A 24,553-nucleotide genomic window follows, 5' to 3' on the forward strand; every position below is an offset into this window, starting at 1 on the left:
GACGAATGAGACTCTGATCACTTTATTCAAATAATTCTTTTTCTCTGTTAAACGGAGTAGAAGTGGGAGAGAAATCAAAGAAAGCCTCATATATTAAATTCTTAAATAGATTTTTTGAAATTCAAAGTAAGGGTGAAAAGGAAGAGGCACAGATTGTAGATCTTGTCCCAACAAACAAAGCCACTGAGGCAGTTCTGCAAATGACAGAGGAGGTCAGCAGATCCATTTAAAAAAAAAAAAACGGGGAGAAATATAAAATACCTAAGTTCCAAAAGCCAGAGCACATCCACACTCTTGGCTCTGTGACGTCCAGAGAGTGTCAAGGGACAGTGTCAAAAGCTTCTGTTTTTGCAAACATATGCAATACATTCCTCCCTGGCAGTCCTGTTTTGGTGATTAATAGCAAGCAATATGCTTGGATTAGGGTCCGATTTCCACTCGAATGCGGCTTCTTCTTTTCTCGGCAACAAAGCCATTTGCAGAGATCTGAAAGGGAAGACTGCGTTGAGCCCAGAGTCACAGCCTGAAACAGAGGTTTTACATTTACACGTGCGACTGTGTGCGGTCTGGTCCTCCTCCATGGCGTGAGAGAGCAAGGTTTGTACACGCATCCCAGATGGCAGGAGAGGATTTGAGAACATTCCTTGGGTTCTCACCTGCATGTCAACCTGCACCCACCTGACCTCCAAGATCCACTTATTTATTTATTTGGAACCAGGGATTGAACCCACGGATGCTTAACTCCTAAGCCCCATCCCCAGCCCTTTTTGTATTTTATTTAGAGACAGGGTCTTGCTGAGTTGCTGAGACTGGCTTTGAACTCAGGATCCTCCTGCCTCAGCCTCGGGAGTGGCTAGGATTACAGGTGTGGGCCACAACCCTGGCCATTTTTCTTAATCATAAAGACCAAATGGCAGTGATTTGGGGATAGAGGCCAGGGAATGATGAGCATTTGTTCAAGGTGAACTCGGCCTGGGATTAGCTACTGCACCACGTATATAAACCCGGTTTCATAAAAAAGGCCCAGGATTCTACTAAGGAAGCTGGGAAGGCAGGGAGGGGAGCTGTTTTCAACGGGAAGGTCCTTCTCTGTGCAGTTAAACTCTGGGATCTTAGCACAACTCAAGATGGGACCTCTGAGGAGGACAGAGCCTCAGTGTCCCCAGCCGGGCAGGCTGGGGTAAAGCAGACTTAGAGACACACTCATAAATATTCTGATTATTTAAAAGTAGGATAAGATTAGTAAAATTAAAATGACAGGGAGGGTGGGGGGTGTGGCTCAGTGGTAAAGCACTTGCCCAAAGCTGTTAAAAAAAAAAGGAAAGTACAAACTGGTCCCGAGTTCTCTGTGGGGTTCTCTGTGGGGTCCCCCTTGCTTTCCTTGGCCACACTGGGGATGCTGGGGGCGGGGGCGTGTTGGGAGGCCCGCTCACCTGCTGGAGCCTGGACTCCCGTCCCAAGTTCATGGCGAGGGTCCACTGCTTTTACACTTCAGAGCCTTCCCACCTGGGCCAGCTCCCCTGTCCCTCAGAGGTGGACACTGATGAGTCCCCACACTCCAGATATGAGAAATGGAGGCCGAGAGAAGTCACGCCTAGGTGTTCTCATAAATTGGAGTTTCCAAGTTCAAAACCCCTTTCCCTGCCCCTTAGCAAAACAAGGGTGGGTAACCACGCCCTGAAAATCACAAACTACAGCACACACTGGGGGAGGGGGGATGACTTCAGGGCGAATTCTGCCATTCAGTGACCTTGTGGCCTTGGGCACCTCCAAAGCCCTCTCTGTGTTTGGGTTTTTCTCCTTGGTAAAAATGGTAGAATCCTGTCCCCTGCCTCCCAGGGCCACCGAGGATTAAATGAGGAACACAAAGTCGTACCTGGTCCCATGCCTCGGGTGTTATTCTTAGAATGGAACTGCTTGTGACTATTATTAGATCATTAATTGCTTTGGGCCAAACCGGATGCCGTTGTGGACTGGCAGGCTGGTCCCTCCCGCCCCCTCCCGGGGCTGGTTCATCGTGGATGCCTCCCTCCCCCATCCCTGATCCAGAGCTGGGAGACTAAGCCTCCCTTCTATAAATAGCTCCCCAGCCTGTCACCATGGAAACCTCGAGGGGGCTGGGTCAGCCCACCTTGGTGGACACTGCTCCCAGGGGATGGTGGCTCCTGAGCGGAGAAGCGGGCAGACCTACCTGGAAATCACGAGCTTCCCAGGTGGGAAGAGGTGCTGTTCTGGTTCACCTGGGGGAAGAGAGCAGGTGGGAAGAGGTCACCAGGTGGCCAGTGCTGGGGGCTCGCCACCGTGAGGCCCACCCTGCAGCATCACTAGTCACACACACACACACAGGCTCTCAAATAATTCCCGCACACCCACTAGGTGCCAGGGACTGTTCTCAGGGAGTGGAGGGTCCCCTCTAGCAGGGGGCAGAGTGCCTCAGACACACATATATAAAGACGAACCCAGGTAACACCACAGGGCGTGGGGCTCAGGAAGGGGCTCCACCAGGCGACGTCTGATCTGGGGGTGTAGGTAGGTCTTTGTCCCTGTTCTGGTCACGCAGCTCCCACACCCTTGGGATCCCCTGTATAACAGAGTGCTCTGGTGGCTGGGGCCCTAACCGGCTTCGAGGGTGGTGGCCAGAAAGACCCAGCAGGAGGAGAGGGCTGGGGTTCTGAGCTGATCCCCAGGCTCCCGGGAGGTCCGAGGGGCTGGAGGCCAAGTTCACCACGAGGGCCGGTGACTTCATCACGGAGCCGAGGTAAGGGAATCGCCTTACCCACCCCGAGTGACAGGGCTGGGGATTCCTGGTTGGTGACTGACAGCGGGCGTGGAAGCACCAGGGCTGTGTGGACAGCACCGCCCGCCACCAACATGCAGCGGCCCTGACTCCTTCCAGCTTCCGCAACGCCCTGGACGGCGTGGGGACAACGCGGGAGGCCAGGCCAGAGAGCAGGGGTTGGACCCTTCCTATCTTCTCCTAATAGCAGCCCAAACCCTTCCCGGCTCTGCCAGCTGTCTTGGGCCCGCTCAGCGACGCTGCAGGGGACTGGACACCCACCCAGTTTGGTAAGATGTCTTAAGTGCTCCCTCAAGAGTTTGCAGAATACCGCCCCCTTCCTCCCCACTGGTCCTTCAAAGTGAATTCTGAGTGGAGGATCGGATGGACCCCTCGCCCCACGGATGCCCCACAGACGGCGGGCAACACCAGGGGGGTCTGGGAGGCAGGGGGTGGGGTGCAGGGGGAAAGCAGAGGCGTGGTGTGCACGGACCTCGTGGGGATGCTGCAGGAGCCGGGGACGATCTTAGGGAAACAGCTAAGGGGTTGTGGCTTGTGCATAACAGAGAACACTGCGCAGCCGTCCCAGATGGTCACGGTACAACTCAACACATGGGGACCTGAAGATGGCTCATACAATAGGACTGCAACTCATTCGCTTGAGCAGACAGAGGGCCATCTGTAGAGCATCTGCAGCAGCGGGGAGAGTTTCAGGTGGTGGGTGACCCCCACGTCTGTTTCCGTCCCTTGTTCTGGCTTCATTTTTATTTTTTTACTTTTAGGTGGCAGGGAGTGAACTCAGGGTTGCTTAACCACTGAGCCACCTCCCCAGCCTGGTTTTACTTATTTTTTATTCTGAGACAGGGTCTTGCTGAATTGCTTAGGGCCTCCCTAAGTTGCCGAGGCTGGCTTTGAACTCGTGTCCTCCTGCCTCAGCCTCCCAAGCTGCTGGGATGACAGGCGTGCGCCCCAGTGCCGGGCTGGCTTCATCATTTGGGTTGAAAGGAACAGTACACAGTGCTCGCTACTTCTGGCCACACTGCTCCCAGTGGCAACTTCAGATCTGTGACCCTCAGGGAGCCTGCAGGACCCGCTCCCCAAACATCGGGGAAGTGCTCAGGCTGTGGCTCCCCCCCAGGCGCTCAGCCCTCATTCATTAGATAATTAAAGCGGACGCCACAGGGCGGGTTAGTCTTGATTTTGCCAAATTAAATAAAACACACGCACAAACTAAAACTAGTAATTTTAGCAACACTCCTTCACTTAAATGCGGGTATTTTCACCAATAAATTATAAGCCTGGTAATTCTCAGGAAGGCGCCATTAGTGACTAACAAGACGCCTTTGTTTTACTTTCCTTATCCAAGATACTTAGGGACTGTGATCTATGTTTGTTGCACTATGTGGAGATTTGAGAGGTCCCTTGGGGACTCAGAACTGAGACTTCCCAGGGTTCCTGAGCTGGCCTGCGCGGCTCAGTCACGAAGGGATCGGTGGTGGGCGAAGCGTCACCAGCGACACTTTCCACCCTGGATAGCATCTGTGTTTGTGGGGCTGAGATCACAGAAGCTTTGTGTCAAACACGTGCAGTGTGTGTTTTTGAACAACTTCATGACAGCTGGGACACGTCGGGTAGCGCATGTGGACCGGGGAAAGCTCTTTCAACCCCACCGGGTCTCTAAGCTGCTCTGGGTGACGCGAGCCACCCCTGAGGAGACGGAGTTAATAGGTGTCAAAGAGGTGGCACTGCCACACCAGAACAGCAGCTCCAGTGGTAAAGGGCTGTCCCTGCTGTGTGCTGAGGCCCGTCCCTTCCCACAGTGACACAAAGCATGGGCCACCCCTGCGGACATGCCAGGGACGTCTGGGAGACCGTCACAGGGACGCACAGGGATGCAGGAGTGGGCGTGTCTCCATTTGCACAGACACATGCATTGTATGACCCTCACACACCTCTCTCTCTCTCTCTCTCTCTCTCTCACTCTCTCTCTTTGGGGGGACATGGAGGAAAATCCCCCCCCACACTGTCTGGAACCCCTGCCTTCAATCAGACAAGAGGGACACGCCACAGCAGGTCCCCACAGGCCCTCACCGCATGGCAAAGATGGCGGGGGGCAGACTGCGATGGGCCCCAGCTGCATCAGCCCTTTCGCCCACCCGTCCCCACCCAAGTTTGTGATGGGGAGACAGCGAGGAGCAGGGATATGGCCATGGGCACACACAAGCTAGTGGCCCAGCCGGGAAAGCGGAACTCGGGGTGGCCCCGGGGTTTCTAACCTGAAAATATCCCTTCAGATTGGCTGGTGTTTTGTAGTCCCCTTTCAAGACCTGGGGAGAGAAAAGCAATGTCACCACGGTGGAAATGACGAAGGGCACAGCAGGGCCCATCCCTCCATCCGCCCTCACCCATCTCCCCATCCACCCACCCACCAATCAATGGGCCCTTCTCTCTATTCCTCCTCCTCCCCCCTCCTCTCCCCACCCACCACCTGTCCGTCCATCCATCCACCTGTCCATCCGTCCGACATTTACTGAGCTCCTCTTATCCCAAGCACTGGAGATACAACATCAGCCAGAGGATTGAGATTCTTGTTCTCAGGGAACTTCCCGTGCCGAGGTGGCACTGCCAGATGGTACCCAGTAACAGCCAACACAAACAAGGACACAAGGAGCCCCCAGAGTCACCCCGAACAAAGTGGCTAGGAGTGACCCGGGGAGCTATTTTTTTTTTTTGATACCAGGGATCGAACCCAGGGGTGCGTAACCACTGAGCCCCATCCCCAGCCCTTTTTTATATTTTTATTTAGAGACAGGGTCTCACTGAGTTGCTTAGGGCCTCAATAAGTTGTTGAGGCTGGCCTTGAACTCAGGATCCTCCTGCCTCAGCCTCCAGGCCACTGGGGTGACAGGTCTGCACACCGCCCCTGGCTGTGTGAGTGTATCCTAATGAAGTGCCTAGGGAAGACAGACCCACAGACAGTGACGGTAGATTAGTCGCCTGCAGCTGAGAGGGGAGCGGGCTCAACTGTGAATGGGCACCAGGGAATGCTTGGGGTGAATGAGATGTCCTACAGCTGTTCTGCCCACAACTTTATAAATCTGCTAAAACAGTCGCACATTATGGTCAGTGAATCTTATGGTACTTCAATTATGCCTCAGAAGAAAAAAGAAAGAAAGAAACATAATGTGAATCAACTATGGAACTTCTAAGTTTTCTTCTTCTTCTTCCTCCCTCCCCCCCCTCCTTTATTATTATTATTTTTTTAGTTCTGGGCTGAACCTGGGGAGCTCTCCCACTGAGCCCCATCTGCACTCCTTTTTATTTTGAGGCAAGGTCTTGCTGAGTTGCCGAGGCTGCCCCTGAACTTGGCCTCCCACCTCAGCCTCCCGAGTACCCAGGATGGCAGGTGAGTGCCAACAACCCTAGCACCACCTCCTGCTCCAGCCCCCACTTCTAGGAAGCACAGGGGGTCTGGATTTCAAGATCATGGCCATACTCTTCTTTATAACTCAGTCAATAATTACGACTATGGCAAAATGGCACCTCATCTTATGTATGTATGTATTTTGCAGCACCAAGGACGGAACCCTGGGCCTGGTGCATGCTAGGTAAGCACTCTACGTCTGAGCCGACCCCCAGCCCATCCTATTTTAATTGATATATAATAATAATATGTACTTATGGGGTACAGTTTAATGTCTTGACAGTTAACTTTTTGTCATGAGGTAGAGCATGTGTATGGAAAAGCACATGAAAACACAGGTAGGGTTTAAATGATGTCTAATAGTAATAAAAAATTAAAAAAAAAATAAAAGTCAATAAGGGCTGGGGCCATAGCTGTTACAGAGTGCTTACCTAGCATGTGTGAAGCACTGGGTTCAACCCTCAGTACCACGTAAAAATAAATAAAACAAAGGCATGCTGTCCTTCAACAACTACAAAAAAAAAATCATTTTAAATAAAAAGTCAATCAAGAAATATTCATCACAAGAAAATGATAAAAATGCACCATATCTAGTGGTGAAAGTCTACCATGCAGTACAGGCTGGCTACGTTCACTGGATCTCTGAGTGTTTCTGTAAATGTTTTGCAAAATCAAGGGAAGTTGGGGAGAAGGAATTCGCACACCCTAGGAGCCCCACAGATGGGTTTATACTTTGGATTCCAAGAGCAGAAAGTCTAGAGATCAGTGTTAGTAAACTGCTCCTTGTTGAAAACAGAAATTAAGCCAGGTGTGATGGTGCACGCCTGCAATCCCAGTGGCTTGGGAGGCTGAGGCAGGAGGATCAAAAGTTGGAGGCCAGCCTCAGCAACTTAGGAAGGCCCTAAGCAACTCAGCGAGACCCTGTCTCTAAATAAAACATAAAAAGGGCTGGGGACTTTGACTGTGGCTTGGTGGTTGAGTGCCCCTGAGTTCAATCGCTGGTGCCAAAGGGGAAAAGAAAAGGGGCGGGGGTGGGGGAGATTCGCAAGAACTGAGCCGCTGAAGACTCATAGTGCAAGCTGCGCATGGGATGCGCCTACAGTCTCAGCTACTTGGGAGGCTGAGGCAGGAGGATTGCTAGAGCCCAGGAGTTCAAGGCCGGCCTGGGCAACTAAGCGAGACCTAATCAATATAAAATTTTAAAAAGGGTGGTTCAGCAGTAGAGCAAGTAAGTGCAAGGTCCTGGGTTGAATCCCCAGCACTGCCAAAAAAAAAGAAAAGAAAAGAAAAAATGGAATTCAAGCAGCTGTAAACTCACACGTGTTAAGAAATCAACGTTGGACCTTATGGGACAATAAAGGGACCCGTGGTTTATCTGTTTATGGCCACTCAACAAAGACTTGGCATGCTACACAAACAGCCGGGAAACAGGAAGGGAAGGGAGAGGAAGAGTGGAGAAATGAGAGGCAACCAGCACACAAATGCGTCAGCTTTCAGCTGCAGGGTGGGAGAAGGGCTCCCATTGTTGCTGTTGTAGTTTTGGTACCAGGGATTGAGCCCAGGGGTGCTTAACCACTGAGCACACCCTGAGCCCCCCAACTTTTTTTTTATTTAGAGACAAGATCTTGCTAAGTTGCTGAGGCTGGCCTTGAACTTGCAATCCTCCTGCCTCAGCCTCCCCAGTCACTAGGATGACAAGATGGTGCCACAGTGCTTGGCTTTACCGGTTGGTTTTGAGCTTCCCTGCAGCCCAAGCAAAAATGGAAATACAAGCAGTCATGAATTCACCACGTCCCTAGACAGAAACAAGCCAGGGCTCAGGAATCACGAGAGAAGTGCCTCCTCAGGGGACTGGCGCCCCCACTCCTGCGGAAGCCCGGGAGCGCGTCTCCACGAGCACACTCACCCGCTGCGTGTTGTTGATGACGATAGGGTCGGGGTCGCCGTAGTTGGGTGGGTTTGCATACGGGTCATAGCCCAGCCGGGCCAGCATAGGGGCGATCCGGGCCATGTCCCTCACCACGTCCCGGGGGATGTGGCCGGTCCACTTGGAGAGCGCTTCCAGGTTCACGGGCTTGATGACCTGGTCCGTGGACCGCTCGATCCTGGGGGAGGACAGTCTGGTCAGGGCAGGGGCAGGCGCCCTGCTCGGCCGTTCTGGGGAGCAGGAAAGGGTGAGAGGGCCGGGCTCACGGCCACCTCTGCCTCCTGACTGCGAGCCTGCACGCGAGACCCGTGGCCTCCACCTCGCTGTGCAATGGGGCAGGGCGTGTGGCGGGAGGCGGAAGAAAACAGCAGTGCATACCGTTGGTGCATAAATCCTGCTTCCTTGACCTCTCTAACATCTATTTGTTTGTTTGTTTTTGCAATGTTGAGGGTTGAACCCCGAGGCCTTACGCATGCTCCGCAAGCACTACCAAGATGCACCCCCAGCCTTTCTCCAACTTTAAAAATTAATGTTTATGTCTATGCCTAACATGGGTATTTTTTCCTTAAATAAAAAAATAAAATAATAATAATAATAAAAAGATCGAACACTAATGGTAAAGCTAAAAATGCCCCCAGTCAGAGCCTCATACCGGTGCTGGTCTTAGCTATTTGGAGCACACCCTTTCAATTCTTTCTCTGCACTTTTAAATAGAGTGGTTAAGAGCTGGCTCAGGGCCAGACTTATGGTTCAAATGTCGGCTGTATCAAAAATGGCTGTGTGGCCTTGGCAGAGTTACCGCACCTCTCTGAGCCTCATTTTCCTCATTCATAAATGGGAATAAAAATAGTATGCACCTCACTGCACTGTTCTGAAGAATAAATGAACTGATACAAAGTTAGTTCTTAATAGAGTATATGGTTATCAATACAGGTTAGCTCTCTCTGACACACAGGGGAAAGTTAAGATTTTTGTTTGCTGTTTTTAAAATAGAAATGACCAATGCATATGCATTGCTCTACAACTTATTTTTCACCTGATGCTTCATTCTTTTTACTGGCCAAGTAGCATTCCACAGCCGGAACAAGCCACAGCTTATTCTGCCCCCTCCCCTGAAGATGAACACTCAGGTTGTTCTCAATTTTTTGCTCTTATAATAGCCTAACCATTATCTCCTACACGCTCCTGACTCTCCTGGCAATAGGTCTGCCAAGTCTTCAGAACCACAAAGATCTCACCAGTTACAATTCCAAGGCCTTGTGGGATGCGGGGTGGGGAACTCCTAGGGTCAAAGGCACATTTCTAGATGCTTCCACCCCAACTAAGAGATGGCATGAGGAAGAGGACAGAAAGATGTAGCAAAAGGAAGGCAGGACTGGGAGCAGAGAGAGACGAGGAAGGTGAGGGTGTGGGCTGGAGGGAAGAACCTTCCTTTGGCCTGTGGACCTCCAGCTAAACCTCATCAACCAGGATGCCAGAGACCACAAATACGCACATGGCATTTGCTTCGACCTTCATGTCTGCAGGACTTCAGGGCATGGAACTAACTCAGATACATCCCAGAACATGAATGGGAGTGATGCTTGATAACATCAATCAGACTGGGACTAACTGAAGTACCCAACAATAGGGGATGTTACACAGAACATGTCATCGATAGTGGAATATTACTCAGCGGTTCAAAATGATGGCACAGCAGAGTTCTGGGTGCCATGGGTAAGTGGTCCCATATACAAGCAGAAAAGAAGAACGTGTTCAACAGGATCCCAGTTGTCTGCCCTAAAAAGGACCAACAGACACAGGAAGACCTTTCTGTTTGTTGCATATTCCTGATTTTCTACAATAAACAGTACTCCTGTGGCGATCTGATCTTTGTATCCCATCACCTACAAAATCCCAGCCCTGCTCCAACCAGTGGAGCCCCTGGCTCACGGGCACCCACTGCATCTGAGAAGCTGCTGCAAGCTCGGCTCCAGACCCTAGAGCAGTGGGGACAGAGTCAACAGGGACCAGCCAGCAGACCTGGGTTCAATCCCAGCCCAGGGTCGCTGGCTGCGTGCCCTTGGGCCTGTAACTTCTAAGATCCATAGAGACGGGGATCAGAGTAGTTCCCACATCCTGCCCGTGGGGATCAAAGGAGACCAGCCTGTTGGGGGCTTCATGTAATGCTGACACATCGCAGGCACTCACTGAATGGCAGTGACAGTGAGGCTCACGACAGTACCCAAGGTGTCTTAACCTATCACATGCTCACAGGTGGCCGCAAGACAGATGATACTGTTACAGGTGAGTGAACAGAAATGCAGAGAGGTTGAGTCAGTTGTCCAAGGTCACACAGCTAGGAGGTGGCAGAGCTGGGGTTTGAACCCAGACAGCCTGGTTCTAGAATCTGTGTCCTTACCGTGCCTGGCCTATTCCTTAGTGCCCCAGTACAAAGCATAATAAAGTTTGCTGATTCTCCTGGAAAAAAAGAGTGATTGTCCCCCACACCTCCTTTTTTTCTTTTTCTTTTTTTGAGAATGAAAAGGGCTGAGAGCAAGGGCAACCTACTCAATGTCAGAGATAGAGGTGGGAGATCCAGGGCAAGGCTCTGCTCTTAGCCAGATCTCCCCCCATTATAACAGAGGGGCTGAGGCTCAGGTACAGAGACTTGCCCAAGGCCACACAGCTCAGCAGAGGCAGAGCCACCTTCCCGCCTGGCACCCTGGAGGGGCACGGGGCTGCACTCACTTGGACAGGGAGACGCCGCCCGGCTTGCCGATGAGGTCTTCGTGGTGCAGCACGGCGTCGCTCCAGGCGATGCCCAGGAAGTCCAGGATGAGCTTGAGGGAGCGACGCGGGTGCAGCACCAGCTGCTCGTAGTACACGGGCAGGCACTTGTCCCTGCCCACCTCCATGCACTGGGAGTACATCACCTCGATGGCCTTGTTCCACTTGGTCAGGCAGTCCCGGTAGCTGCTGAGGTCGAAGCCCGCGATGGTGACCTTGCGCGTGATCATGGAGTGCACGGACGCGCGGCCGTCCCGCACCATGAGGAGGAACTTGGAGTTGGGGAAGAGGCGCGACAGGTAGACGGAGGACTTGAGCGTGAAGGGGTCCTTGTTGCACAGCACGCGCGCCGGCTCGCCGTGCTTGGCGATCACCTCCAGGATGAAGGCCTGCATGGCGGCGTCCAGCACCTCGTCCGTCACGCCCGCCTCGTCCAGCCGCAGCTTCTCGCGGCCCGACTTGGACCAGGACTGGCGCATGGCCAGCACGCGCGGGATGATGCGCGTCTCCTCGCCGCAGCGCACCTCGGGGTGGGCGTCCAGCATGGCGCGCATCAGCGTCGTGCCGCTGCGGGGCACCCCGCCCACGAAGATGAGCGGCATGGCCCGGCCGTAGCGGTACTCCACGCGGTCGGCGCCCACCACCACCAGCTCCTCCTGCTCCCGCCTCATGGCCCGCGGCGGGCTGCGCCGACCCGCCAGCACCGCGCGGCACTCCAGCGCCTGCCGGCCCAGCTGCAAGGCCAGCACCAGGGCCAGCGCGCAGCCCGCCGCCACCAGCGCCCGGCGCACCGACAGGCGCATGCTGGGCCGCGGGCGGGGCAGGCCGGGCCGGGGGGGCCGCTTCAGCGCCAGGTCAGCCGGCGGCCCGCCGAGCCTGCGTCTGGGGAGAGAGGGCACCACCGTCAGCGAGCCCTGTCCACTACAAGGGGTGGCTCTCAACCGGCGCCGGGACCTAACGGCAGAACTCCTAAACCCAGTGTGCTCTCTCCGCCCAAGGGAAGAGCGTCACCCGAGGGAGCCCACGGACCCAAAAGGACCCAAGAGTCCAGGCCTGACTGCCCGGACTCCAATCCTCCCTTCTCCACTTCCCGACGTTCCGCTGTGTCCATCCGCAGGTGGGCAGTGAGGACCTCTGTAAGGGTTACTGTGGCCGCGCAGGTGGCCCGCGCCTGTCACCCCAGCGGCTCGGGAGGCTGAGGCAGGAGGATCGCGAGTTCAAAGCCAGCCTCAGCCACAGCGAGGCCCTGAGCAGCTCAGTGAGACCCTGTCTCTAAGTAAAACACCAAACAGGGCTGGGGAGGGGGCTCCGTGGGCGAGGGCCCCTGGGTTCAATCCCTGGTACCCACCTCCCCAATAAAATTTATTATCAAAACCGGAACATTTACCCCCAGAATATGACCACACACTCCCAGCATCTCTGGTCCCAGGGTGCAGGGCCTCCTGTCACCTCTGTCCACGGCCATCTATCCCCCAGCTGTGCACAGGGCTGTGCATCTAGGAGCTGCTCACTAAACCCTTCTGGACTGGGCAGGTCCTGGACCCGGCTGGGTGCATACTATGGAATCCCCATGGTAGGGAGGGGAAACTGGGCGCATGGCCCGAGGGGCTGCCCCAGCTGTGAGTCTGGGGAGCGGCCTAACAGGGCCAAGCTCACATCCAGCCCGGGAGGCCTGGCCTTCAATCCAGATGACCATGCTCTGCCCAGGGGTTCCAGGCAGAGGAACAGAGTGCCCAAGGCCGAGTGGTGGGAGTGGGTGGAGGGAAGTCTGAGGGGAGCTGCTGGCTGGAGGGCAGCTCTGTGGGCGGGCACTAGACAGAGGAGCCTGCAGGGCACAGTGGAGGCCGGGGCCAGTCAGGAGGCTCCATGATGGTTTCCCCATCTGCCCCTCCCACCCCTTTCCACAATCAAGGAACAGAGTGGGTTCCAGGACATTCAGAGTCGGGGGGCCTGGGCTGGAATCCCAACTTGGCCCCTTCCTGGCTGTGTGAGGTGGGGCAGCAGACTTAACTGCTCTGAGCCTCATCTGTAAAATGGGCCTCAAAGTTTCAGCCTGAGAGGGCCACTGAGGACGGTCAGGACCCTCCACCTGGCAGGCATCCAAGGTGGCACAGAAGCAGCTTCTCCAGTGATCCCTGGCTATTCGGTTATTCCGGCTTTTAATGAGCACCTATTTGTACCAGAAGTTGGCCTATGGAGCTGAGAAATGCAGCCTCAGACTCCTGGGTCTGCTGGCACCTTGTACGGACTGACAAGTCCCCAAGCAGTGACAGAGGCCTTCTGCAGGAGACTGGCCTCGCCCTGAACTCTGACCAGCGCATAGGAAACAGGCAGGTGGAGAGCAAAGAAGGTTTCCCCCGCAGAGGACAGCCACTTCTTAAGTCCACTAAGGAAAAAACACAGCGTGCCCGGGGGCAGCTTAGCGAACCAGGAACCACGGAGGGCCTGGGGGAGGTGGCGGGGAGGGGCATTCTTTTTTGGGTGTGAGATTCAACTCAAAAGCACCAAAGGACCTCTCTGCGGCTGGGCCAGTTGACCCCCAAGGGCACGGGCTGCCTGTGCCTTCTCTGCAGGCTGCAAATGGAAAATAAATACTGGGCAGGGGCAGAGGCTATGAAGCCCCCGGCCTGGAACAGAACAGCTGTGGACTCTGGGAGAGTCACTTCCCCACTCTGAACCACAGTCTCTTCTTCTGCAAAACAAACAGGAGGACTGGCAGACCTCAGCGGCTGGGAGGGGACCACACGTGGCCGATAAATCAAAGGCCCATCGCAGTCTCTCCTTCTCCTCTGGAAAAACGTGGTTCCATGTTCCATTCTGCTGACGACGCCAGGGGTTCCCTGGTGGCCTCAATTCAAGGTCCACAACCGGGACAGCTAACTCCAGGGCCACTTGCCAGGGCAAGGCAGGCTGGACAGGACCTGAGGCCACCCAGAATTCCCTCCAGGGCCCTCAGCTCCTTCCAGGGCTCAGTGAAACTCTCCCCTTAGAGCTGAGACGAAAATTCTGGTGCTTGGTGCGAGGTGGGTGCGGGGCTCCCGGGAGCTGTCAGCCAGCCCTTAGCTGAATCAGAACAGTGACTGGCCGGGTGGCAGGTGGAGACGGGAGGTGATCTGGAAACTGGAAGTGCTTCTAGAAAGGGTGGATAAGTGTGCAAGCCCATGTGTGTGTGTGTGTGTGTGTGTGTACTCATGAGCCTATTTGGGGGTTGGAGATTTAGATAGTAAGTCGCAAGGGAAAAGTCCTGGGAGAGGGGAGACACAGGACCAGGCCAGTTTTGCTTCATACAGACCATCTGGCTTCCATAGTTTACATCTGGTAAAAGCTCTGAGCTTTGCTTTTACATTTTTAGAGCGCACACTCCGCCAAGGGTTTTCTATGCACCATCAGCGCTCAGAGAGGTGAAGCAAGTTATCCAAGGTCACACAGCCAGAGTGGCAGGCCTTGATGGGACAAGGTCCTCTGGGAGAAAACAGGTCCACGAGGGCAGAGTGGATCTGACTAGAGGCAGCAAAGACCTGGGACACGGCTTGAGAAGCCACTGGCGCCCCAGCTGCATCTCTCTCTGAGTGTTTCTTCCTCCCAAGAAAAAGGAATAATGACAGCTTGTTCCCGAGGGTCAGGGAAGTCTTGCACAGGGACTTGGAAGGCACGGGCAGTGGGGGCCGTGGGGCGGCTGGGATTCTGCTGGTGCCCCCTCCCCGCGGACACGGGGCCTCCTCTGTGCCATCTTCCAGAGCCAGCTGGCTGGACAGAGAGGGAGCTGGCCGGGGAGTGTGGCTGGCCGGGTGATAATGGAGGCTGAGGCCGGAGGCTGGGTGTAGAGGACGCTGGGCCGGGCTCTCCCTGGGGCACCCTCGGGATGCACTCACCTCTCCTGGGCGCTGTCATCCTTGGGGCCCAGTCCGCGCACCTGCTCACCAAGGCTTCCTGCCGGCACAGCCCTGCAGAGGTAAAGGAGATGCCGCGTCAGGGACGGGCGCCGAGGAGCGGGGCCGGACCCTGAGGGAGGCAGAGGGGCTTTCAGGCTCTGAGGCACCCGGAAGTGACATTTGTGGAAGGGACTCTGGAAGATGCTGCAGCCAGGGACACCCACTCCTATGGAGAACAAAATGACTTACTTCATAAGCAGAGGCATGTGGACCAAGAGTACTGTGGCCTCAGTGGGCCCCAGGTCACTGCCAGGTAGGCCTCTCTGTTCTCTTAGGAGTTTGGAGGCCAGGGAAAGTGAGTACAGCAATAAGCAACAATCATGGCGAGACCCTATCACTCGGGGCTTCTGGGTACAGTGGATAGGGCTGTGCACTGCACAACTCCAAAGATACCGTGTATCAGCCTGTGACGAATATGGCGCTCCCTGGGGTTGGCCAAAGTCCTGCTACTACCACCCAACACTAACCAAATGCTTACTAGAAGAGGACCTTGTGGCATTTTAACCCTGAGAAGAAGAAAGGACATTGTTCCCAATTTTACAGATGAAAAAAAAAAGAAGACATGATACCAACCAGCTTCCCCACCCTGAGCTGAGACGCGGGGCCCACTTTCCGCCACCTCACAGGAACAAGGCCGCGGCCACGTGGAGCCTGGAGCACCGCCAGGCCCTGGCTCCCACGGGACCCAGGGGAGCTGCACCTGCACCTCAGGGCTGCATCCTGGCTCCTCGGGTGGGGACAACGTTTAGTCCAGTTCTCACCTGTCCCCAGTGAACAGACGGGACCCCTGAGGCCCACGAGGGGAAGTGGCTTTCCAGACTCGCTGAGCCCTATTCTGGGGGCAGGTGACCTCGAGCTGGACGGCGCCTACACTGAGCAGCTCACCCCTCGGCAGAGCCTCAGTCTTCCCATGCTGTAAAAGGGGTTCTTGGGAAGCTCGGGCGAGACAACAGCAAGCACTTACAAACACCAGCAACGATGGTGATGATGTCGGCCACCACAGAAACACACTGCCCAAGCCGGGCACAGTGGCCCACGCCTGTCACCCCAGCAGCTCGGGAGGCCGAGGCAGGAGGATTGCAAGTTTAAACCCAGCCTCAGCCACAGCGAGGCCCTGAGCAGCTCAGTGAGACCCTGTCTCTAAATAAACTACAGAACAGAACAGGGCTGGGATGGGGCTCAGGGGTCGGGTGCCCTGGGTTCAATCCCTGGTACCCACCCCCCCACCCCGCCACCCAAAAGAAAAGGAAGAATCTGGCTGGAAGTCGCTCTTGGCCTCTCCCTGTCCTCCCTCTGATCTGCCCACTGCTCACCTGTTCCTGAAGCCCCAGAACAGTTAGCACACCTAGCGCCAGCAGAGAGGAGGGGCCACAGCCACAGCCAGCCCCCCCCAACTGCAGCGGCTCAGGCCTGCGCCCCTGGACGTGGACGGCCGCTGCTCCCGGCTGCGCCCCTGGAACAAAGGGAGCTCACGGGGCCACGCACTTGAAGCTCTTCCGGAGGCAGATGGCAGCGGCCCAGCTGCCCTCGGCGGCCCTTGAAATGCCAGTGAGCCCGCGGCGCCCGCCAGCCTGGGGTTCCCACGGCCACAGCCGCCCCTCCCCTGGGGACGGATGGCCAGGGCCTCGGGACTCTCCGAGACGTGGGCGGGTCCCACCAGCAGCCGATGGAAACTGAGACCCAAGTCCAGCCGGGGACAGACGGTCAGCCTCGCTTCTGAGTGGCCAGCGGCCACTGTACGGGACAGCACAGATCTGGAGCGGGAGTTGGCAGGTGACACGCTGCGGCCCGCCCAGCCTGGTGGCCCCGGAGCCGAGCGTGCTCTGCGCGTCCAGCCCTCTGCCTCGGGGACTCCGTGTCCCCACACTCAACCCACCTCCGAGGGAGATATTTGGGAAAAAAGTCGCGCCTGTGCCGAGCACGCGGGGTCCCTCCCTTCAGGAAGACGCCCCCCGGGTGCGGAGCAGCCCTCAAGGGGCACAGGGTCCGAAGGATGGAGAGGCCACTCCGAGGCCACTGGAGGGTGTGCCCAGGGTCACTGCCAACATGAGAAGCTGAGCCCCCGCGGGTGTAGGCACCACGGTGAGGCAGGGTGTCCCAGAACCAGCCCTGTGTGCCAAGGGACAGCTACACGCTTTGTCACCGGGGGAAGGAGGGAGGAGAGGAGGCCCTGCAGTTGGCAGGAAGAAACCCTTCCACACCTAAGAGCTGCCGCGGGACACAGAGTCAGGTGACCCTGGCCCTGGGAGGTCCCTGTCACAGCAGGGCTCTGTTGGACTGTGCGCATGCAGGAAAGGTGACAGGCAGGGGTGGGGGCCAACGAACCCTCCTCTTCTGATAGGTCATCAGCATTTATTAAACACCACTGTATATTTACCACCAAACCCAGGTCTCTTGCTGTGTGTCCCTGGTGCATTGCTTGACGTCTCTGAGCCTGTCTCTCAGCCTATTTCCCCATCAATGACATGGGGATGACAACAATACCTCCTCGGAGCTGCGCACGGGGTTCAGGCACCGGAAACGTGGCCAGGGCCAGGAGGAGCTGTCTCTGGGGTCCAGGGGAGGGAGAAAGCCACGCTGCCTGGGCAGCAGCCTGCGGGGGGAGGTTCTCACTGGGTTTGGTAAGTGAGGAGGTCGCGGCTCCAGGGGACGATGGATGTGACTACAAGAAGCCAGTTTCCAAACGCGAGACGCCATGTGGTGTGGTGTCACCGGCTCCTGGGTGGGGGCTGCGGGCTCCTGCAACTGGCCCAGGGCTGCCCCCTGACCCACGGCTGCCCGCTGAGGGTACTAGGGAGGGGGGAGGCAAGGGGCTCGAGGCTGGCCTCACCCAGACGCGGTACCCAGGATCATCTGCTCAGCACCTACTACGCGCCAGGCTCCGCTCCTGCTGGTGAGTCATCAGGGTGACGAGGCCTGCTCCTGTCTTGCTGCGGACACTCCAGCGGGGACAGCTAGGGCTCCGAGGGGGCACAGAGGGGGCACTCCCAGCGGGGAAGAGGCCCGAGGATGGCTGGGAACTGTTCCTTTCTGAACCCGCCTCGCTGCTCCAAGCTCGGCCCTAACGGGGCTCCCAGGAAACCAGTGGCCGGGTGCGGGAGGGGGCAGTGCCAGCACACGAGGCCAGCCGAGGACGCAGGCCCCGCACTTGCAAAGTGCCCATGTGCCCCGCTCAGCCTGGCCCTGCGTCCTCCCCGGAGCAGCTCCCAGACCCCCCTCTGCCACGGCAACAGCCCATGCTGCAGGGCCACCGGGCTCCACACCGCACCCCACGCCTCGCCCTTGCAGAGCTGGGAGGCCGGAGCTCCCTGGGACCAGTGACCTCTGATTCCAAGGGTGTGAGAGAAGGGGACAGTGACCCCGAGGCTCTGGACACGGGGCATGAAAAGCACGTGCAGTTGCTCTGGGGGCTGAGAGCGGCCAGGCAGCTGGCCTGCTGCCCAAGAGGCCTTAGCTTACACTTACGGGCACTGACCCTCCCCTATTAACCATCTACTTCCCGGAGCTCAGAGAGGTCAGACAACCTGCCCAAGGCCACACAGCAGGCTGGTCTGGACGCCAATAAGAAAATCAGCACTGCTTTCTCTCCAGAGCCCCCGCTCCTGAGGGTGGCCTTCCCCCAACCCGAGTGCCACCCGGCGTCTCTCCCCCGGGGACGTGAGGAGCAGGGAGATCACATGCAGCGTCCGTCCTCGGAGGCTGGGCGGTCTGGGAGGCTCTGCCTGCACACCCTCCTCCTAGCAACGCGTCCTCGGGACTTGCACGGTCCACACGTCGGCATTTAACCTGGGCATATCGTCAGTGTCGCACGGGCGAGGACGGAGGGGACACCTGTTCCACCCTCTACTCTGCTGCATGGCCCTGAGAGGCCTGAGGGACACTTTCTGTAGCAGAGTTCCAGGGGAGCGACTTAATGCGCCCAGAGGGCAAGCGGGGGCCTGTCCTCGGCTGTGGCTGGCCGGCTCCCTGCCAACACCACGGACAGGCTCGGGCAGCACGCACCCTGCAGCCTGATCTGGGCCCGTCTCAGAAGGACCACCCGGAGGACCCAGGTGGTCAGTCTGGGGTGAGTAAGAGTCGTGGAGAATTCCAGAAAGCCAGCCCGCAGGTGCCGAAGGCCTGGAGCAGGCAGGTTTGGAGTTAGGAACGATGCTTAGCCTTATTTGGCTCAGAGAGGTGAAGCACTTTGTTGGAGGTCACACAGCTGCTAAGTACCTGGGCCTGAGCTGGAGCCCGGTCTGCCTGACACCGCAGCCCAGGCTCTGCCACGCTCCCTGGACCCGCCCCACACAGGCGCGGAGACTGTGTGCCCTGGGGGGGTGCTGCTCGGGCAGAGGCCGGCTCTGACCCTGGGTACCACCCCCGTACCTGGCACAGCCCCTGTGGGGCTTCGAAGAGGAACACGGAGCTCCTGCCTGGTGAACCAGGTGAACAGGAAACGACTTCCGTCCTCGGCCCCTCCGGCCACAGGATCCTGTCTCCACTCCTCCGCCAGGAAGCGGTCAGAGGCGCTGAGCCTCAGCAAGGAGTCTCCCCGCCTGGCCCCGAGTCCTGCTCTGCTGACCAGAGCCGCCCTGTGCCAGGTCCTGTCCGGATGCCAGGTGACACCTGCGCCCCTGGTACAGACGGCCTGACACACTGCTCTGCACAGGCCCTGCTGGGCCCGTCAGTTCCTCCCCTGCAGAGGGTTCTTACTCTTCACTGCGCTTCAGGGGGCCCTGGATGGCAAAGTGCCTGTCCCCAAACATAAGGGCCTTTAGGTCAACAGTGGGGCTCAGAGACCCAACAGCAGGGCACAGGCGTGACTAAACCTACAGCAGAGTCGAGTCACCGCCCCCCAACCCTGGCCATGGCAACATCACGGTGCACGACCATAACCCCCGGGACGCCGGAGGCTGAGGCAGGAGGACCACAAGTTTGAGGCCAAGCAAGACACGGTCTCAAATTTTTAAAAAAGGTCTGGGGTGTATCTCAGCGGTGGAGATCCTCTGGGTTCAGTTCCCAGTACCACCACAAACGAAATGAAATGAAAGAAGTCGGGTCGCTTGGCACTGATGATCACCCACCACGATGCTGCGCATGTCATGCTCCACTGTGCACCTGATGGTCATGTTGAGCGGACTCCTCCACTTACTACAAACAAGTGTATGGTAAAACAGTGTGCAGGTTCCTCCAGCAGCACCCCCTCATCTCCTCTTCTTCTTTTATTTACTTATTTTTGTGCTGAGGATTGAACCCCAGGGTGCTTACCCACTGAGTCACATCCCAGCCCTTTTTTGTGTTTTATTTAGAGACAGGGCCTCACTGAGTTGCTTAGGGCCTGGAAAGGTTGCTGAGGCTGGCCTTGAACTCATGATCCTCCTGCCTCAGCCTCCTGAGCTGCGGGGATGGCAGGTGTGCCCTGGCTCTCTCCTCCTGACTGCACAGAGACCACGCTGACAACTGATTCGCCCCACAGCCTGAGGGTCGGCGACAGGAACTCTCTGATCTCAGCACAACAAGTAAGTCAGGCACGCATTTGTCACAACACACCCACCATCACGGGAGCGCCATGTGCTCTGATCTGGAGACCTAAGTGGGACCCGGGGATCTGCAGGCGCCGCCCCTTCCCCTCCTCTGTGAATCACCTCCCCGGGAACCGAACCTGGCATTCAAGGTTCCCACCAGGAATGCTCCCAGGCTGGGCTTGGGAAATGCTGCGGCCATGTCCTAGGAGGGTCCAGGTTGCAGCTCAGACAGACACAGGTGTGTCCTCGGCTCGACTGTTCACCGACTATGTGACCCCGAGCCAGCGACTTCTACTCTCTGAGCCTCATTTCCAAAATGAGTGTGGAAACAGAGGCTGGCACGCAGCACGAGCTCAGTGACCGCTGTTCCCGGGGACGCGATCCTGCCCACAGGGAGCGTACAGGGTAGAGCGGATGGCAAGGCGGAGGTGTGAGAGTGGCTGTGGGGACATACACAGAGCCAGGTCCTGTCCAGAATACCAGGTGACACTCAGCGGACAGACAGACCCCGCAGCAGATGGAACCCAGCACATTACTAACCTCCCTTAGCAACCCATGGAGAGAGGGCACCTCCCTGACCAGGTGACCAATAAGAAACCCAGAGACACCTGGGCACGGTGGCACACTCCTGTCATCCCAGCAGCTCAGGAGGCTGAGAAAGGAGGATCGAGGGGTCAAGGCCAGCCTCAGCAACAGTGAGGCTCTAAGCCACTCAGTGAGGCCCTGTCCCTAAATAAAATACAGTATAGGGCTGGGGATGGGGCTCTGTGGTCGAGGGCCCCTGAGTTCAATCCCTGGTACCAAAAAATATAACAACAAAGAGCGGCAGGGATTCATCCTGGGAGTCCATGGCAGATTCTGAGCCCAGCTGGGACGCTTCAGTTTTACTTAAGAAGCAAACGCAGACAGCAACAGTGACTGGGCAGGGAACACGCCTGCTGCCCAGCTCACCGGGTGCCAGCCAGTGGCCTTGGGTGTTTACAGAACAGCAGGGACCTCAGAGAGGGTGACCTTGGCCACAGATCCCACACACAGGCCCCCAGGGGAAGTGGAGGGAGACTCCGTCTCAGTTGTCAAGGGTGGGCCGGGAGCAGCCCAGGCCAGGGGACAGAGCCCTGGTGTGGGGTCAGCTGGATCAGGTGTGCACACGCCTCCGCCCCAGAAGCCCTGCAGTGCCACGTCCACTCTCTGGGCCTTGGTTTCCCCATCTGTCTGATGCTGCGGTACGTCTCACCAGCAGGGCTGCAGATTCAGTAGCGCCCACCCTGGGTGGGGCGGAGGGTGGCGGTGGAGGGCGGTGGCAGAGGGCAGGTGGTGGCGGTCCCTGCAGCTCTTGGTCACTGCAGTGCGGGTGGGATGAGCCCAGGAGGAGCTGGGCCCGGGTGGGCTCTCTCTGCTGTCCCTGGCTGTGCAGCTCAGGGCAACTCTCTGGCCTCTCTGGTGAACTGCCAACTTCTATCATCAAGGGTGACCCCCGAACACGCACACCCAAGGGCGTAATAAGCAGTGTCATCTGACCCTCGGCGCCACAAAGGAGAGGGTGCACAATGTCCCACCTCACAGATCTGGTTCCACTCCTCGTCCAGAGCCACGCAGCGCAGGCACAGCCCCCTGCGGGGACCAAGGCCCATCTACAGGAATGCGAGCCTCCCTCTGAGCGGTGGGCACACTCGGCCCGTCTGTGCGAATGGCCAACCTGCAAGTCTGAGGCCCCGAGGGACGGCCACACTGGACGGGCAGAGCCGAGCAGCGCTGCAGCCCCCGCGAGGTGCCCTGCGCCTGGCCGCTCCTGCCCCCTCCTGCCCCCTCCTGCCCCCAGGATCGGCTTCCAGGGCAGCCCGGACTCCGTGTGCCCATCTGGGTGGCACCACCTTCAGCAGCCGGAACCTTCTCTGGCCTCCGCGGCAGGTCCACGGCAGGCCCCCAGGAAGGTGCCGGCGCCCCGTGGTGGCCACATTCTGTGTGTCAGGTGTTCACTTCTGTGGCGCGGAACTGGACCGGGGCCTGTGCACGGGGACAAGCGCCATCGACGGCTAAGCCCCCAGCCCCGAGCCACGCCCCCAGCCCCGAGCCACGCCCCCAGCCCCGAGCCACGCCCCCAGCCCCGAGCCACGCCCCCAGCCCCGGGGCCGACGGTTTAAAGAGCACAGACAGGTGTCCCTTCCACATCTGTCCAGGGGGGACCGCCCCTGGCGCAGCTCCCCCAGGCTTCGGGGAAGATGGAGAGGGACACAACGTCAGGTCCCAAATGCCCGGGGTGCCCGGGTCACACCATGCCCCAGACCGTGTGGTCCTGGAGCGCCAATGCCCACAGCTGTCGGGACCCCACGGTGCAGGGGACCCCCGCCCTGAAGTTGGTGACTCAGGGTGGCAGCAGGGGCAGTGGGCACCTGGCATTCCAAACACCCTGTCCCCAGTGTCCCCTGGGTGTGTCCCACTGTACCCTCCCCAGGCTCAGGACCCTCCAGCTGCCGCAGTCTGGGCTTCCCGGGTGGTCCCAGCAAACTCCTGCAGGCAGGGCTTCTGAGCAAGGGGACCTGGGGACCGAGGGCACGGTGAAGGGCTTGGAGAGCTGGGTCAAGGTCTGTCAGGGACGAGCCTCGAGACCCTCTAGACCTTCGAGACCGGGGACAGGTGGACATCAGCAGCCTCCATTTTCTCTTCTGTAAAATGGGCTCCGCTGCATGCCTCAGAGGGCGGGGCAGGGCGTGGCAGAGGGGCCAGGTGCCTGCCACTCCTGACCTCTGGCCGTCTCCAGAGGCCACGAGTTACACAGTGCAGCCATGAGGAACCCAGACCCGACGTGGATCAGGAGTTGCCACCCAGTAAGTCACGGGATACGACGCCAGGCGGCCGGGGGCTCTCGGGTCCCATTAGTTACGTGGGGACCAAAGAGTCCAGGAGAGAAACACCCAGAATGTAAAGCAGGGCCTCGTGCTGCACCCACCCCGTCCCGGGTCTCCTCACAGACGGCGAGGTGAAGCAAGACCAAAGAAGGGACAAGGAACTGAGGTGGTTTCTAGAAGGGCCACGCAGCTTTGGGACCTTGGGCCCTGAAGGGCTGAGTCAGTGGTGGCCTGGAGCGAGCGGGAGGGGTAACCTGGGCCAGGTCACAGGCCTGGCCTCCTGCCACCAGCTGCCGGCTGGTCCATGCTATGACCAGCTCAGGCTGGATGTGGCTCTGGTCAGATCCCGGCTGGGCCGTGAGCTATGCGACCCTGGACAGGACACTTGGCCTCTGTGGGCCTCGGTTTCCTCGTCTGTAAAATGGGGCCGTCAGCAGCATGTGGCTTTGGTGAGGGCTGAACAGACGCTGCAGGCAGAGCTGCCAGGACCGGGCCGGGCCAACGGGAGGCACTCTGTGTCCTGTCACCATCGTCACTGTCACTGCCGTGACTGCAGGTGGAATGTCCCTAACACAACCTGAAAATCAGTCACATGAACCTCTCTGAGCACTGATGTGACACTTAGAAAGCTTCCAATTTTGGAGCATTTCAGAGTTTTGGGTCAGGGATGCTCAACCCCTAAAATCTCCGTAAATATTCCAAAATCTGGGGAAAAAGAGAAATCCGAGGCACTTTGGCTGCAGGCCTTTCTTGACAAGGGAGACTCAGCCTGCATTTGGATTTGGCTCCCTCCTGGAGTGTCCCTCGTGGGACAGGCAATGCCCACCAGGCGCCAGAAGGTGAGCACGGCGTCCTAGGGAGCCATGGCGGCTGGCGGGTCTGGAGCAGGAGACATGGCACGACTCGGAGGCGGCGCGGGGCTGGGGGCCAGTGCCCACCTTGGAGCATCTCCGCCAAGGTCTCCACAGGCTTCCTGTCCCTGGCACTCCTCCAGGGCTGCTGGACACAGCCACACTCCACCCCCACCACCTCCAGCTGTCCCCGCTTCTTGGGTGCCAGGCTGTGAATGCCGAACAGGCCACACGCTGCAGGGCTTGGGGCAGCCCGTGTGGCCTCAGCGCACAGGCGGATGACCTGGAGGCCAGGAGCCCGCAGGGGCCATAGGGGACAGAGGCAAAGCCAGGAACACGGATCCCAAGGCTAGCTTCTACCCTGCTGTGTGGCCTTGGGAAAAGTCCCTTCACTCTCTGAGCTCCGGTCTGCCATGGCACAGTGGGTCCTCACTGCCTGTACGTCTCGGGGGTGCTGGAAGGATGCACCCCATCAGACAGCAGTGGCTGCCCGGGGCTGGGTGGCCCAGGAGCCTGGCCCT

The 24,553-nt window shown here is 57.8% G+C and overlaps 1 protein-coding gene across 1 annotated transcript in view; it reads right to left on the reverse strand.

Moving 5' to 3' along the window:
- Window positions 1-6: 6 nt before the first annotated feature.
- Window positions 7-24,553, reverse strand: part of Tpst2 (tyrosylprotein sulfotransferase 2) — a 41,507-nt gene continuing 16,960 nt past the window's right edge. Inside the window, exons 2-7 of the mRNA XM_076865020.2 lie at window positions 14,769-14,840; window positions 10,858-11,778; window positions 8,107-8,305; window positions 5,053-5,103; window positions 2,192-2,240; window positions 7-486 (exon numbers count right to left, since the gene is read on the reverse strand). Coding sequence (XP_076721135.2) covers window positions 2,199-2,240; window positions 5,053-5,103; window positions 8,107-8,305; window positions 10,858-11,699 — 1,134 coding nt within the window. The 5' untranslated portion in view covers window positions 11,700-11,778; window positions 14,769-14,840 and the 3' untranslated portion in view covers window positions 7-486; window positions 2,192-2,198. The remainder of the gene's footprint in view (window positions 487-2,191; window positions 2,241-5,052; window positions 5,104-8,106; window positions 8,306-10,857; window positions 11,779-14,768; window positions 14,841-24,553) is intronic.

Source organism: Callospermophilus lateralis, chromosome 1 (assembly GCF_048772815.1).
Source record: "Callospermophilus lateralis isolate mCalLat2 chromosome 1, mCalLat2.hap1, whole genome shotgun sequence".
Classification (NCBI taxonomy): Eukaryota; Metazoa; Chordata; class Mammalia; order Rodentia; family Sciuridae; genus Callospermophilus; species Callospermophilus lateralis.